Below are 14,556 nucleotides of genomic sequence, written 5' to 3'. Positions count from 1 at the left end.
CTGTGCACCTGGGAAGATTATTATTTTTTTTTTTACTATCCAATTGTGTAAAATTTGCAAGGGTAAATGTACATAAATATATAATCTTCCCGTGCTTTGATCATAGCACATACAACTTCATTTTCACTCAAAATACATTTACATAGCACCAGTGCTCCAAGGAATTATAGGTTGAAAACAAGCTCAAAATAGTAAAATACAATTAAATAAAAAAGAAAGCCAAAACAAAATAAATACATGGGTTAACATGGTTTAACTGAGGAGTTCAAATAAGATTGCCTTGCTGACTGTAATGATCACAAAATAATTCCTTAACGTGTGAGCTTAAAGCGTGAAACAGGCACATCCAATCTTGACATGAGCGTGGGGTAGACAGTCACGACAACACGTGAGAAAGTCAATATAATAATACAGTGATATGTTTACACTCATTGTACTGCAATCAAAACACACATTATTACAGTTCCCTGTTTATTGCACAAGGGACAGAAATGTTCGTTTAAAAGCATAACAAACAATGGCAACGAAAGTGGAGATTACAGTCACTATAACAAGTGTTTTTTACGAGTCCTGCCATTCCTGACACCGTGTCCGACAGCCTCTGGAGAATGGAGGGGTCGAAACAAGAAATCCTAAAACTGGGAGCTCTAAAACTAGCGTTTTTCAGTTACAAGTGTTAATATAAATAAAATGCATACTACGGTGTTCTTTTATAAAAGTTTTCCTGTAAATAATACAGTCCGAGGTACAATACAATACAAGGTAAAACCAAATGCCATTACAAGCCTATCAATATACATTTTTCTCCTTTTCGCTTTTCTCCCATTTTTTTTTTCATAGCACAACCCTATCGCTTCTATACACTAGCAGTTAGTTGCAGTTTTAAAATATGGGTTCTGAGCAACATCGTAAAATTAAGGGGGGAACGAATGAATGAACCCAATAAGCGCAGTGCTGTCACCTGCTGAATAGTGAGGTTTGAAGCTCATCTTCGTGCTGGAAGGACCACACAAGTTAGAAAAGTTAGAACATCAACAAAAATGGGGAAGAGTACAAAAAAAAAGAACTTCTGACAGTCCTACACAACACAAATGTGTTGCCTTCAATAACTGAAGACGTTTCAAATACGCTCTATACACTGTTAAACATAGTTACTTCTACTTCTTAAACATACAAGTTGCTCGACACGTCTCGAAATTCATCGGACAATCAACGTGTTTTCTTTGTATTGTCTAGGATTGAAAATTTAGAATGCTTTCAAGACTATCAATCAAAGCTGGGCATGGGATGAAATGTATGGATTTCTAATGTGTGTTTCTTGTGGCAGTTACCCTGACCATGGGGATACGTGTCCATTTTGAACCTAAAGTCACTATAATTTAACCTGCCCAATATGACATCACAAAAACAATACTGATCTAACAGTACCATGGTGGGAAAAGTGCTATTTAATACACAATATATATGGAAATGTCTCATTTGAAAGCAATCCATTTTTAAGAATTAAAACAAGACGCCAGCTAGTTTGCACTTCTTCAAAAGGCTGGTATCAGAAATGAAGGCAGTGGCCCTCAATGTCCCCCACCCCCAAAAGGGAACTATGAAAATGCAAGTAAGGTCACCAGTGGTATTTAGGATAAGAGAAAGGGTGGGGAAAATGTCACTATGACCTAAACTAACAGTTATTACGCAATGTAACAAATCCATTGTTTAATCCAATGTTTCAGGGAACATGCAGGGACAGTTCTCTTAACCTAAACATCAACCTGTTCAACAAAAGCCTCACGGCCACACCTCAAGCACTAGAGATGACTGAGAATAAAAGGAATGGGGGTTTTGGCACCTCCAAAATCCTTGGCGTGTTTCTCCGAAACAAACCGCAAGTTCTGCTTCCCCAGTTCTCACCACTATAGAAAGGGCCCAGACGGAATACTCAGTAAGTTGGTGCCCATGGTCAGACTAGAAGAAGGTGACGAGCTGTTCCAGTGGACCTTCTGATGGTGTCTTAAGTTGGATTTGCTGGAGAAGTGCTTATCACACTGCTTACAAGAGAAAGGCTTTTCCTTGGTGTGGATGCGGCGGTGGCAGATGAGCTGGGTGGAGACCCGGAAAGCCTTACCACAGTCCGGGCACTGGTAACGCTTGGGTTCAGTGTGGATGCGTCTGTGGTTTTTGAGTGCCATCAGGTTGGAGAACTCCTTCTGACAGGAGCTGCAAAAATAGGTGCCCATTTTGTGGCTGTTCTTGTGATTTAGAAGCGAGCTAGCGTGACGGTAACCACGGCCGCACTGATCACAGATATGCGACTTACACCCCGCTTCACTGCGACTCTGCTGTTGTTGCTGCTGTTGTTGTTGATGCCCAGATGAGCTGCTCCCTCTGAGGCCATGGTGTGAGGGGTTAAGCTTTGGAAGCCCATTAGGATCCAGTCCCTGGGCCTGCATCAGTGTAAGGTCAAGCCCAGAGCCCCAACCCACATCTGAGCCCCTGGACGAAACCCCAGGCTGTTGCAATGATTTTGGTGCACGGCCATGTTGCATTTCCAAGTGGAGTCGAAAGCTAGCCTGGGTAGGGAAGCTCCGCCGGCACAGAGTGCAGGCTAACTCCACCTCTTTTCGGTGCACTCGGCAGTGGTTTTGTAGTTGGGAGGAGACACGGAAAGCCTTGCTGCATTCTGGACAGCGGTGTCTTCGAGTTTCAGAATGGATGCGACGGTGGTTCTTGAGTGTGAGCAGGTTGGAAAAGGTCTTGAGGCACACAGTGCAATTGTAGATGCCGACAGTGTGGATGTTTTTGTGATTAAGGAGTGAGCTGGCATGCCGGTAAGATCGGCCACACTGGTCACATCTGTGGAGACGGAGGAGAGGAAAAGTTAATCTCCCCTGCTCACTGTCCTTTTAACCCCTCAATAGTTAGTAAGACAGATTAGTCTGAAAGTAGTCTGGCAACATGTAGCTGATTTCTATGATAAGTGCATTGACGGATACACAAATACAGGTATATGATCTTGAATCCAGCTGCCAAAACTCAAAAAAACTGGCCCGGCTTGGGGAAGATAACTTGAATAACATTGCCTATTAAGGCAGTGAATAAACTGAACTTGAATTAGAACTTTGAAGTATCCACCGATTGGGTTTGGTTTTAAATTGAAGGCAGTGGTATAATATTCTATATAATTTATGGTGGTAATATATGAACTGTAGATGTATCATTTTGTAACAGTCTACAGGACAAACCTAATCATGAGAAAATGTACTGCAAATCACTGCTTGCTTTCAAACTCATAGTACTTGTACTAAAAGATAAGTAAAAATGGATATGTTACCATGTATAGAAAGAGTACACAAAGGAATTGTTATTTTCTTAAAATAACATAATTGTACAGGAAATAAGGTTTTGGTCAGAATAAAACATGGAAATTTATGAATGCTTGTTCTCATCATTTAATATGATAATATGGAAGTAGTGTGTTAGTGTTATTATGTTGGCACATTTCAAAAACAGTTTTCTGCTTGATATTTATATTGTCTTGGCAGCAAATTGAGCAAAGTTTTAAGCTTTACTTTAAAAACAACAAAAGCTATATTTATACTTAGTAAACATGCATTTAAAAAATGGGTCTAAGTCCCATGTTAAATGCTGTTGGGCCCAGATCAGTATTTATTACTGGAAGCATGACAGCTGATATAACATGGTCAGTATGAGTACTTATGGCAACTGAATGCTAAAATGGAAACTACAGTAAACTACACCATACATTCTAGTATATTATCAATCAGATCAATAAAGGAGGGAATCAATGATTTGGTACAATACACACACATCTACCTAGTAAGTACATAAAAATGTCCCTATTATATCACGACATCCTTACAATCTAGTGCATATTGCTAACTGAAAGCAAAGTGGGGGGTAACTTATCTGGTCTCCACTAATCATACTGTCCAAACTTCAGAAAAATCCGAATTCCGGCACGCGTATGGTCCCAAGGAAGCCGGATTGGAGATCATATACCTGTAATAGACATGTAGAAACCTGTGATCTTTACTAGTTCACTTCAAAAATCACGAACAACAGACGCAAACTCACGTGAACCGGTATTCCTCTCCCTCTCTTGTGCTTGAAGTGTCCTTCCTCACGCCCTCCTTGCCTACCTGGTTGTCCCCGCAGCGGTGCCTAGCCAGCCCAGAACGGCCCTGGAAGCTCTTCCCGCAGGTGGGGCAGCCAAAACGGGTGTGGCCCTCCTCATGGACTCTCTGGTGATTGCGAAGAAAGCGGGCCAGCCGGAAAGCCTTGCCACAGGTTGAGCAGATATGTCGCTTCTTCTGTGTGTGGATACGCATGTGATTGCGCAGGGCCATGTAGTTGGTGTACGGCTTGTCACAAAAGGAGCAGCTGAAGTTGCCAATTTTGTGTGTATTTTTGTGGTTCAGCAGACTGCTAGCATGCTTGTAAGAACAGCCACAAAGGTCACAGGTAAAAGGGCGTTCTTCACGCTCTGGAGACCCCAGGTCACCTGTCTCCATGCTCATATTAGAGCTGTTGAAGGAGGCAGAGGAAGAAGGAAGCTGGGCACTGCAGTTATGCGAGGCCAGATCTGTGGTTGTAGTAAAGACTTGAGAGCACCCATCGCATTCATATTCAGTTGGAGGAGGAGCCGTCTGCATGCTGGGACCAGGAAGAGGACCAGGAATATCTTTGCAGAGCTGGTTGCTGGTATGTGTTTCAAGTTGCCTCTGGTTCCTGAAGCCCCTACCGCAGTCAGTGCAGGTATATTTCTTAAGAGCGAAATGCATTCGGAGGTGGTTCTTCATTGCCAGTCGATTTGGATAAGTTGAGTTGCACACATTGCAGTGGTATTCACCAATCTTGTGTAGGTTCTTATGATTGGCCAGACTGCCAGCATGACGGTAAGTACGTCCACACTGATCGCAAGCAAAGGGGCGGCGACCGCTGCCATCATCAACTTGCTGGGCCCTAGCCCCCGCATACGGTTTCTTGAAACCTTGAGGCTGACCATAATTGGTGTTCAAAGGAGGATTCTGAATCTTGGGGTCACCCATCCTCATAGCTTGGAGCTGTGATGGGCCTCCCTCATAGCGGGCACCATTGGGATGAGACATGCTTTGAACCCTTTGTTCTCGATCTCCAGTCTTTGCTCTGTGCTCTTCGTGTAGCCGTAGATGATTTATCAACTGCTTCTGAATCTTGAAGGCTTTCCCACACTCTTCACACTTGTGCCTGTGAAGAGACAAAACACACAAAAACGAGCAGATAAGAAAGCAGTGTTAAAATGCTCTTCTAAAAAAGGAAGAAACAGAAAAAGGGAAGGTCCCCTTACAAATACAAAGATGACTACGCAATGCTCAAATGGGGTACAGACATTATGAAATTCAGACTCAACTTTGTGTATGTGTGTATATCAGTATGTTTGTTGCCCTCGTCTTTTCTAATGGGAAAAAAATCACCAGTGCACACTTGCTTTGACACTCAATTTTCATTAAATCTATTAATTCAGTGATGACCTGGGTAATCACATGAGTGGGTAACTCATGATAATACATAAGCATTCAAAGTATGCAAAGAGAACTAAACAGTTAAGAGTATTATAGGGCACATGCAATGCTGGCTAACCTCTTTAAGTCAAAATGAGTCCTCTGGTGGTTCTTGAGAGCCAGTAGGTTGTAGTAGCGTTTTTGGCAGACAAGGCAGCGGAAGACCCCAGTCTTGTGAGATTTCTTATGGTTGAGCAGGGAGCAGGGGTGTCTGTAACTCCTTCCACACTGGTCACACCTGTGGGGCCGATCACCAGAGTCTGGCAACTGCCGAGGGTCTACAGGCCCACCGCTGCCACTGGTACCAGCACCACCCGTCATCCCTTTAGCTCCATTCATACCCTTGTTCAATGCCCCCACTCTCGCCTTGCCTGGACACAGGTGAGTGATCAGCTGGTGGCGATCTGCAAAGAACATGCCACAGTCAATGCAAATGTGGTTTCTTCCATCCATTTTGCCATTAGAATTAGAGATAGTGCCATCCAAGCCATGTGTAGATCCATCTGGCCGGGGATGTCCATGGACTAGCTCGTGGTTAAGCAAGTCCTGCTTTCTGCTGAAGCTCTGGCCACATGTGCTACAGATCAAAATACTGGTTGTACTGCCTTCTTGTCGCCTCCTCCACTCTTGCTCACCTATTGGAGAGATGGCAGAGGAGGTTCCTGCCCCATGGTTAACCCCATGGCTTCGTAAGTGGCTACGAAGTGCCCTCAGGCTGGCGTAATGGTTTCCACAGATTGTGCACTGATAAACCTCTCCATCGTCATCATCTTTGTTATCCATTCTTTTACTGTTGCCCTGGGAGTTGACTTGAGCACCTCCAAACTGCATCAGATCATGACTACGCCTCTGGCGAGCACTTTCTTTGAGATTGCCACTGCCTGCTGGCAGGGAGGCACCACCAGGACTATGGAAGCTCATGTTATCCATGTAACCATTGGTCATACCGCCATGGTTGACACTGTCTGCTTGACGATGGTTTTGTGGAAGAGGTGAGTGACCAGAATTGCTTTGGGCAAGAGAGCCATCGAATCGGTCATGGAATTCCAGTGAATCCAGGCCACTGTTGTGGGAACTGTCTGGGACAAAGTGTGCTGCATCACCAAGATTACTGGTCAGTGAAATTGGCGTTGTTGCACCACTCTCCTGGTCCTGAGCATGTACAAAGCCTTGTTGAGAGTCTAGCCCTGTCAGTGGCTCAGAGGAAAGCCAATCTCCCTCTTCTGTACCCATCAACTGTGAATTTGGCCGGGATTTGTGACTACGGAGGTGGCTATGAAGTGCTGCTAAGTGTGGATACTGCTTACAGCAAACAGTGCACTGATATTGACCAGTTTGATGGGAGCGTTTATGATTAACTAGACTCCCAGCATGTCGATAGCTTTTCCCACAATCTTGGCACTTAAATCGGCGTTCAGCATCGTCAATGGCTACAGACTGCTCCTGTGACCTTGTCCCACCATTGGATGATGATGTTGATGTTTGAGAGTTTGAAGCCAGTCCATCAGAATTTAAAATAGCAGGGCCATCTTGAGCATGTGTTGTGGTGTGAGGGTCATGGGTAAGATAATGAATTTTGAGACTCTCCAAGTCTGGATGTCCCGTTCCACAATATGCACAGGTATATATGGCATTATTAACAGGAGGGCCTAGCATTGGGTCATAACGCTTGTCAGGTAATGGAGGCATTGGAAGAGGGTCACCTAGAGCAGGTGTATAAGGATTCACCGCTGGGGATCGAACAGAACTAAGATTATGAGGCACTATCCCTGGGAAACTACGTGTAAGCGCCAACGAAGATGATGCAGCATTATGTAACATAAGGTGCTCTTGAAAGTCATTCTTATTAGGCAAAGCAACTTGACAAAGATGACAAAAGCTGGGTGCCATGTCATTATTCTGGGGGCCAAGGGGACGAGAGTCAGATTGTGCTTCAGGCACAAGGGCTCCCATGGACATTCCAGGGGGCTTAAATTTTGAATGAGTGCGTTCGTGAGCACTGAGAGCTGCAAGATTATTGAACTGTTTGTAACAGACATTGCACTTATACGTGCCCTCTTGATGAGACTTCTTATGGTTTACTAAGCTGCCATGATGACGATATGTCCTGTCACATTGGTCACATTTGAATGGTCTGTCCCAGGCATCTTCAGATCCTGGAGATTTTTGTTTGTCGTGGTCATGGCCAGGCATCATTCCACTGTTGTTAATGTGACTCCTGAAAGCTGCATCAGACAGATCTTGTGCTAGATTATAATCCCTTTCTTCATCAACATTGTCATCGTTCTCCTCTTCAGCTTGGGCACTTGGAGACAGGGTGTGGATGCGGAGGTGGTTTTTGAGCGCCACTGCATTGGGCAATGTTCTGGTGCAGACCGGGCACTGGAAGGAGCCCATCTCATGAGTTTTTTTGTGAGAAGCCAAGCTACTGGCATGCTTAAAAATACGTCCACACTGCTCACATTCAAATCTGCCATTATCTTCTTGATGATAGTGTGCTTTCATGTGCTCCAGTAGGCTAGGTGTACTTGGGCAAATGATGTCGCATTCTTTGCAAGGTATACCCTTGGCACGATTCATATCATGCATAGCCATGATGAGAAAATTGAAATGGAAGGGGGAAATGTCCACATAAAATGATCCTCGAACAAAGAAGAAAAGGGGGCAATGTGTGATGTTCAGCTCTCTGCTTCTGTAGTATCAGCCATTTTACCTGGGTGACAGATATTCTCTCCAATCAGCCTTTCAATTCCACTCGATCAGAGGAGTTCAGAGAGGGTCTGGACAGTTGTGGGGCATCAGAGGAAAGCTGAGAAAATACAAAAAGAAAAAATTAATTTAATTTCATATATCTATATTCACCATTTTAATATATATATAAGTGACAGAAACAGTTTACAAATCTAGATGCTAGTTTGAAACAGCATAAGAAACGGTGTACCAAGAGTAAGTAAATTGGAGATTATATGCAAAATGGGTAAGGCCTAAAATTATAAAAGAATATATAGTGACCACCTAGATGATCAAGAAAACTTTTTTGCAGAATGTACTATAAATAGCAACTGCATGGTGATTCAGGAATATTGCAGCCTTGGGACCTATCTGGAGGAACTGAACTGAAGCAAAATAAATGTTCTTACATTTTGGAATGTTCATCTCTTCCTTCTTCAACCCGGTAAAAATGTTGCTCATGCAAGTATGATCAACATTTAGGAGGGCGTGTGCCAAAACACTTTCGTAAACAAGCAGTTTGGGTCAAAATTGATTAAGAGATACTCACTAATGGCTGTCTAACCATTCAGCTGTTCCTATGTTTGACAAAAAATATAATTGGAGCTATTTTGACAGCTGAAGTGAGCAATTTGCAAAAACAAACAACCAGAAGTCATGCACTGTCAATACAAGCTTTCAATATAAGAGTACTAAGGCCTATACAATGCAATAAAACTTAGCAGAATAAACTAAATGCTAATTTGCAGCGATGCTTCAATGAATATAAATGAGAATGCAAATGGTGTAGGTTGTTATCTGTACCCTGATACAACTAAATACAGCAGTATGGTATACAAACTCCTACAAACAACCAAGGTTACATTGCCTTGTCATCCCCTGGCAACTCTTTAGCTAGTCTGCCAAAATAAGCTCCAATACCACATTTATGCTCAGATTAATAACTACAATGTAGTTTTTGATTAATTATATGGCATGGCAGCTGATTTTTGAGGGAATCTTTTTCATTTAAAGGCTTCATATGATGCGATTTCAAGTTTTCCTTTTGTCTTTGGAGTGTTACAAGCTATTGGTGCATAAAGAAGATCTTGAAAGTTGAAAAGACTAAAGTCTTGAACCCAAAGCGATATTCTTTGTAAAGTTAAGACTTTTACATTTTAATGGAGGAAGTATGTTTACATATGTAAAGGATTTCCCACAGATAATTAAAAACATGAGTTTTGAGCAGTGTAGAGCAGTGGTTTTTAATTCCAGTCCTTGTGCTCCCTGCTCTGCAAATTTTGTATGTTTCTCTTTTCGCTTCAGACGTTTGTTCTACTTGACATAAGTGCCCTGCGAAGTGGACAAGACATGATATTCCTCCATGATCCCAGTTTGAAGCGAACATATACGTTCTTTTCAAAGTGCAAAATTGAAGTGTGCAAAACATGAATTTATATATTTTATTTACAGAGGTATATGGTGTCACACTTGTCTGTGTGTGAAGACGTTGCACAACTCAAATCCATTAATTAATATTCTGAAGAGAAGTAAACTTAAACAGATTTCCCCTGTTCAGGGAGTAAGGAGCAATGAAAACTGTGTAGGGACCATGTCAATCAGAACATAGTTCATGCATGTAGCTCACTTCTAACGAGCTTATTATCTGAATCAGGTGTGTTAACAAAGAGAGACAATGCAAAATATGCAGAGCTGGGGGGTGCGAGGACTGGAATGGAGAACCGCTGGTGTAGAGTAGCACTTGTCATTTTTCATTTCTCTGATCACAAATGCAGACATGGTTTTATGTTTACACAGTGCAATGCGATGCAAAGTGTAAAAACACAGTATAAGTTATTATAATCCATAATCATGTCCCCACTGGATGCAACAAATGGTTCATTTGTAATAGGGTTTATTATTTTTATCTTGTAGTGCCAATGTTCTGACCTGGACACGGATCACAGTACGGCAAGGGGTGTAAATTAAGACTGACCAACATTTTATTGCATTTCCACATTTCATATATTTGTGAACTGATGACCCCAATTTTAATACTGAAAGTTACTCTTAAAACTAGTTTTCGTTGTTATCCATTGTTAAATCAATCTGATGTGCTCTTCAAAACACATGCATTATTCTGATTTTCTGTTGCTTTCACTGGTAAACTGAGTGCTAGTACTCACTTCAAAATCACTTCATTAGATTAAATCACTGTCATGGGCATCGCTAAAGCCAAGTGAAACTTGGTCACTTTGGCTCCAATATAAATACAGAACCAGCCTGATTCAAAAAAGATTCAGTATGTTTGGCAGTCCAAAATAAGTGCCACCACTTTTCTTACTCAGGATAATATGTAAAGCACAGTATTATTCAAGTGGAGTTTACTTTAACAGAACTAAATAAAAGGCATGACCACAAATTCACTTCAATTAGTCTCCACTGGGGAACAATTCATCTTACCACACAACTTGAATGAAAGAAAGTGCTCTTTTACCACACAATGGCCATCAGAAAACCGAAACACTAGAAAGCTCAGCTGGATTATTTTCCTGCCTCTCTCAAGCCAGTTGTTTGGCATTATTTCGCTGTCAGTACAATAACCTCAACAATAACCCAATGTTCAGACAATATGTGACTGATATCAAAATCTGTCAATGTGAAGTGATCTGGCGGTAAACAAGAGGTCAATAAGGCCTTGTTTAGAGCTGCAACAGGGTTTGAAGAAAAATAGTTTCTAATGGATCAGATTATTCTGCATGGGTCACATAAGTATAATTTCATTGTAGCTCTGAATCAGCCTGTATTTGTAGGTCACCAATTTGCTTTACAAAATGTGATATCCCTGTATGCATCTCATGTCATTTTAAACTAATATTTTATACAATCACATTCAAGCTGCTAATTATAACAGTAAGGAAAGGAAAACGCCAGTTTTTCCATATTCCACTGTGTTCTTCCCTCAACTTGAGTGATATTACTGCGCCGAGGTCGAAGTGCATCAAAGTGCTCTTCCACCATACTTTATAGTTATCATTTCTTATCCGCTTAGAAAATCACCTGTTTATTTTGTGTCACCACACTTACTTGTGTAACTACTCATGTAATCGTCTTTAAATAGGGAAAACATGGAAGTGTTTAGTGGCTTCTAAATTCATCCGTTTGGATCCTAAGAAATGAATGGTGCTAAGCTAAATGCTAGCATAGTGGCACCACGCGCTACAGCGATTAAGTGCATGCACTGAGATGGGAGAGGTACAGATCATCTTAACTAAGTTGATGGAAGAACATAGTGGAATACGGAAAAACGGTGGAGTTTCCCTTTAAATATATCCATGATAATCAGGTTAGTCTGGTACCAAGGCATATATTTCTGTAATTATCTAATATATCAAGTAATTGAACAATGAAATATACTATGGAGAAAAAAAAATGCTTCAAGGCTCATGTAAGTTCCACATACTAAAGTTTCAAAATTTTAAGTTTCACTATTTCTTACATTTGTAATTACATTTTATGCTACAAGTTGCAATACAGATTATGTGAAGTGTTTATGAAGTGATTGTGATCATCATTCAAGCATAGCACAATCTGCTGTATGTGGAATTAATCTTTTCTCACAGCATCTGTGAGCCGAGTTAAGATCGCATACCCTTAGGGTATATAACCTGACCAGTGGTCTCTGACTCAAGACCATCTGGATGCATTAGCTCATCAACGCTGTCAAGATCCATACCGCAAAATGCCAGATGGGTCAAGATTTACAGTAGGGGTGCATCGATCAAGATCGACCGATCATTATATTTGCGAATATAACACATAATTACTGTATTTGCAGTAAGGGTTGGTTTAGACGTTAATTAACTATAACTTTACAGTAGCATTTTTCATTGTAGAATTGTACTACCCACTGTTTTAATGGGAGGTAGGAAAATCTGACAGTGTAGGACAAATCTACAGAACCGGCTTTACTGACGAGATGTGCATTTGATCGGCCGATCTTGATCGGTGCACCCCTAATTTACAGAATAAAATGAATGCAGTAATATACAAATAGACTAATTACACCATGTTTGTTCATTTGGAGGTTGGTACAAGCTGTACTAGAACATGTTGAAGTGAAATAATTTTTTTTTTTTAAATCATGGTATAGTGTTGATATCAGCTGGTAATATCATGGTACTTATCCGATATATGTACTTGGACATTTAACAACTGAATTATCATATAACATCACAAAACATGGTAATGCATATTGTTTTTTGTTATTGAAATATTGTCATGCTTTACATTGCATCACCAGTGATAAACTTGATAACTATTTTTTGCTTTACTACAATATTTTCAGTCATTTCCGATAAGGATTATAAAATAAAATAAAAATTTATCATTCAGACAATTGTGTGTCAAAAAGTTAGGTAAAACAGCTAAGCATAAAAAAACAGGTTTTATTTATAACTTGGCTTTTATTTTCCCTATGTACAAACAGCTCTCAAATCATTATTGCAGCATGTTATGAAGCTAGAAAATGTTGATGGTTTCATAGCATTGTATTATTTTCCAACCAGAAAAAAATAAATAAATATTCATTTTATCAATTCACTTGATATTTAAGATTTTATTAACTCCCTTTATATTTCCGGACATAATTTTACATTCTTCTAATAATCAAAGGGACCTTTTACAGCTCTTAAAAACTAGTAAACAGTGATAAAACACATGGGCTCATAAAAAAAATTATAATAATATTTCTAGTAACTTGCCTATCATCTAAATATATAAACTGACCCTCCCAAAACATTGTTACAGTTGAAATATGTTATTATGCATTATATTTTGTTATTTCCCAATGGCGCAGCTCACAAAGAAACAAACGGATGGGAAACAACACGTCTGTGTGGACCCCTAATGATAACAATAATTTTCGTCAACTGGAACAAAAGACGTTTTTATATCAAATATAAGCGATTAACGCCTCGCCATGACCTTGGCATGACGCTCCCACACCCGCTTTTTATCCGGACAAAAGCAGATGCAGATACCCGACATTCCGCGTCATTTTCCCTCCCCAGACTCACCAAATAAGACGCCAAAAGTCCTGAACCCAGACAAAAATGTAGTGCATCCAGTTGGGCTTGATATACTATAATGTCTTTAGTCAAATACGTGTGTACATCTTTGTGAGGGATACCTAAAAATGTACATCCTGACCCGTGTGCTTTTCACAGGATGCGCGTCGCGCGAGTCTCTGTCTGTGTGCAAATATTAGCTGGTGGGCTTTAGCACCAATAACGAGTGTGTGAAGGAAGGAAAAACATCATTTTCGAAGCGACAAACGCTTTAGACGAAATATTCGCGCTCATTTGTTGTCAACCTCGTGTGAGGGTTCGAATGCGCGAAAAAAAAAATCCGGCGATCGCATCGATTGTTTTAATGTGTCGGTCTGACAGCGACAAACCCCCTTCAGCTAACGCGCTAGCCTCTCTTCACGATATTAGCGCGGGAGCAAACAAAACAGTCTTTCAAACAAAATAAACCATTGTGATGTCGTGTGGATAAATAATACTCAAAATAAATCTGTCTGAAACGATACACGCCCGGCATACAGTGTGAAATGGTTTCTGCTTCGCAATAAGGTCAGTGCTAGTCGGCTAACGTTAGCTGCCTAGCGACACAAAGATCCGGAGGCTCGCGAGCTCTGATTCAATGAATGTGGCCATTGTGTGCAATTAAACAAACACCTTCAAGCTGCAACCACTTACCCGACTTACAGACGTGCGCAATGATCAGGAATGGGGGTTTATGCTCTTTTTGATTGCGCAGATGATAAATTGCATGTTCAGTCGCTCGCCATAGTCATTTTTTTACTCTTTTCTTTTTTTTTTTCTTCAGCGGGCGGCTCCACCGTCTTGTTCTCGGTGTATTGAGCACACTTCCTGCTGCGGGCTGAACGGGGATGTAGATCTGCGGACGTGCTTCACCGCGTCATTCTGCGCTCATCTCCGTGTGTTTGCGTTGGAAGTTAACATTGTCCGTTGAAGCGTGTACCTAATTTTTCTCTAAAATCATAAAGCAGATGTTTGCTTTAGGTGTTTCCAGTATTTGGGTAACGTTAGACAATAGACAGTGTCTGCAAGTTTTTGTCCATCCACTGGAAATGCCACCCACCAAAAAGTACCATGTTTTTCTATGCTATTACATTGGAAAACTGTGGGGGCTACATGCATTATTTCAGTAATTAAAATGTTTAAGCCAAAAGTTAAAGGGAAACCTGTCCACTTCCATTCTAGTA

General features: G+C 41.1%; 1 protein-coding gene across 3 annotated transcripts; it reads right to left on the bottom strand.

Moving 5' to 3' along the window:
• LOC127979646 (zinc finger protein 646) lies at positions 1-14,431 on the bottom strand. Of its 3 annotated transcripts, XM_052585236.1 has the most exons (5): positions 14,027-14,431; positions 5,635-8,364; positions 4,090-5,241; positions 3,922-4,014; positions 2,702-2,849 (listed from the first exon to the last, which is right to left on the bottom strand). In XM_052585236.1, exons 2-4 carry the CDS (start codon positions 8,148-8,150, stop codon positions 3,936-3,938), a joined length of 3,747 nt encoding a protein of 1,248 aa, XP_052441196.1. In that variant the 5' UTR covers positions 8,151-8,364; positions 14,027-14,431; the 3' UTR covers positions 2,702-2,849; positions 3,922-3,935. The 3 variants fall into 3 exon arrangements, with proteins under 3 accessions (XP_052441194.1, XP_052441195.1, XP_052441196.1); XM_052585234.1 differs by lacking the exon at positions 3,922-4,014 and having other exon boundaries at positions 1-2,847; positions 14,027-14,418; XM_052585235.1 differs by lacking the exons at positions 3,922-4,014; positions 14,027-14,431 and adding an exon at positions 13,343-13,955 and having other exon boundaries at positions 1-2,847.
• Between the last annotated feature and the right edge of the window lie 125 nt (positions 14,432-14,556).

This window comes from Carassius gibelio, chromosome B19, assembly GCF_023724105.1.
Source record: "Carassius gibelio isolate Cgi1373 ecotype wild population from Czech Republic chromosome B19, carGib1.2-hapl.c, whole genome shotgun sequence".
In the NCBI taxonomy this organism is placed as follows: Eukaryota; Metazoa; Chordata; class Actinopteri; order Cypriniformes; family Cyprinidae; genus Carassius; species Carassius gibelio.
The sequence above is the reverse complement of the archived record's forward strand: the minus strand, read 5'-3'. Positions and strand labels throughout refer to the sequence as shown.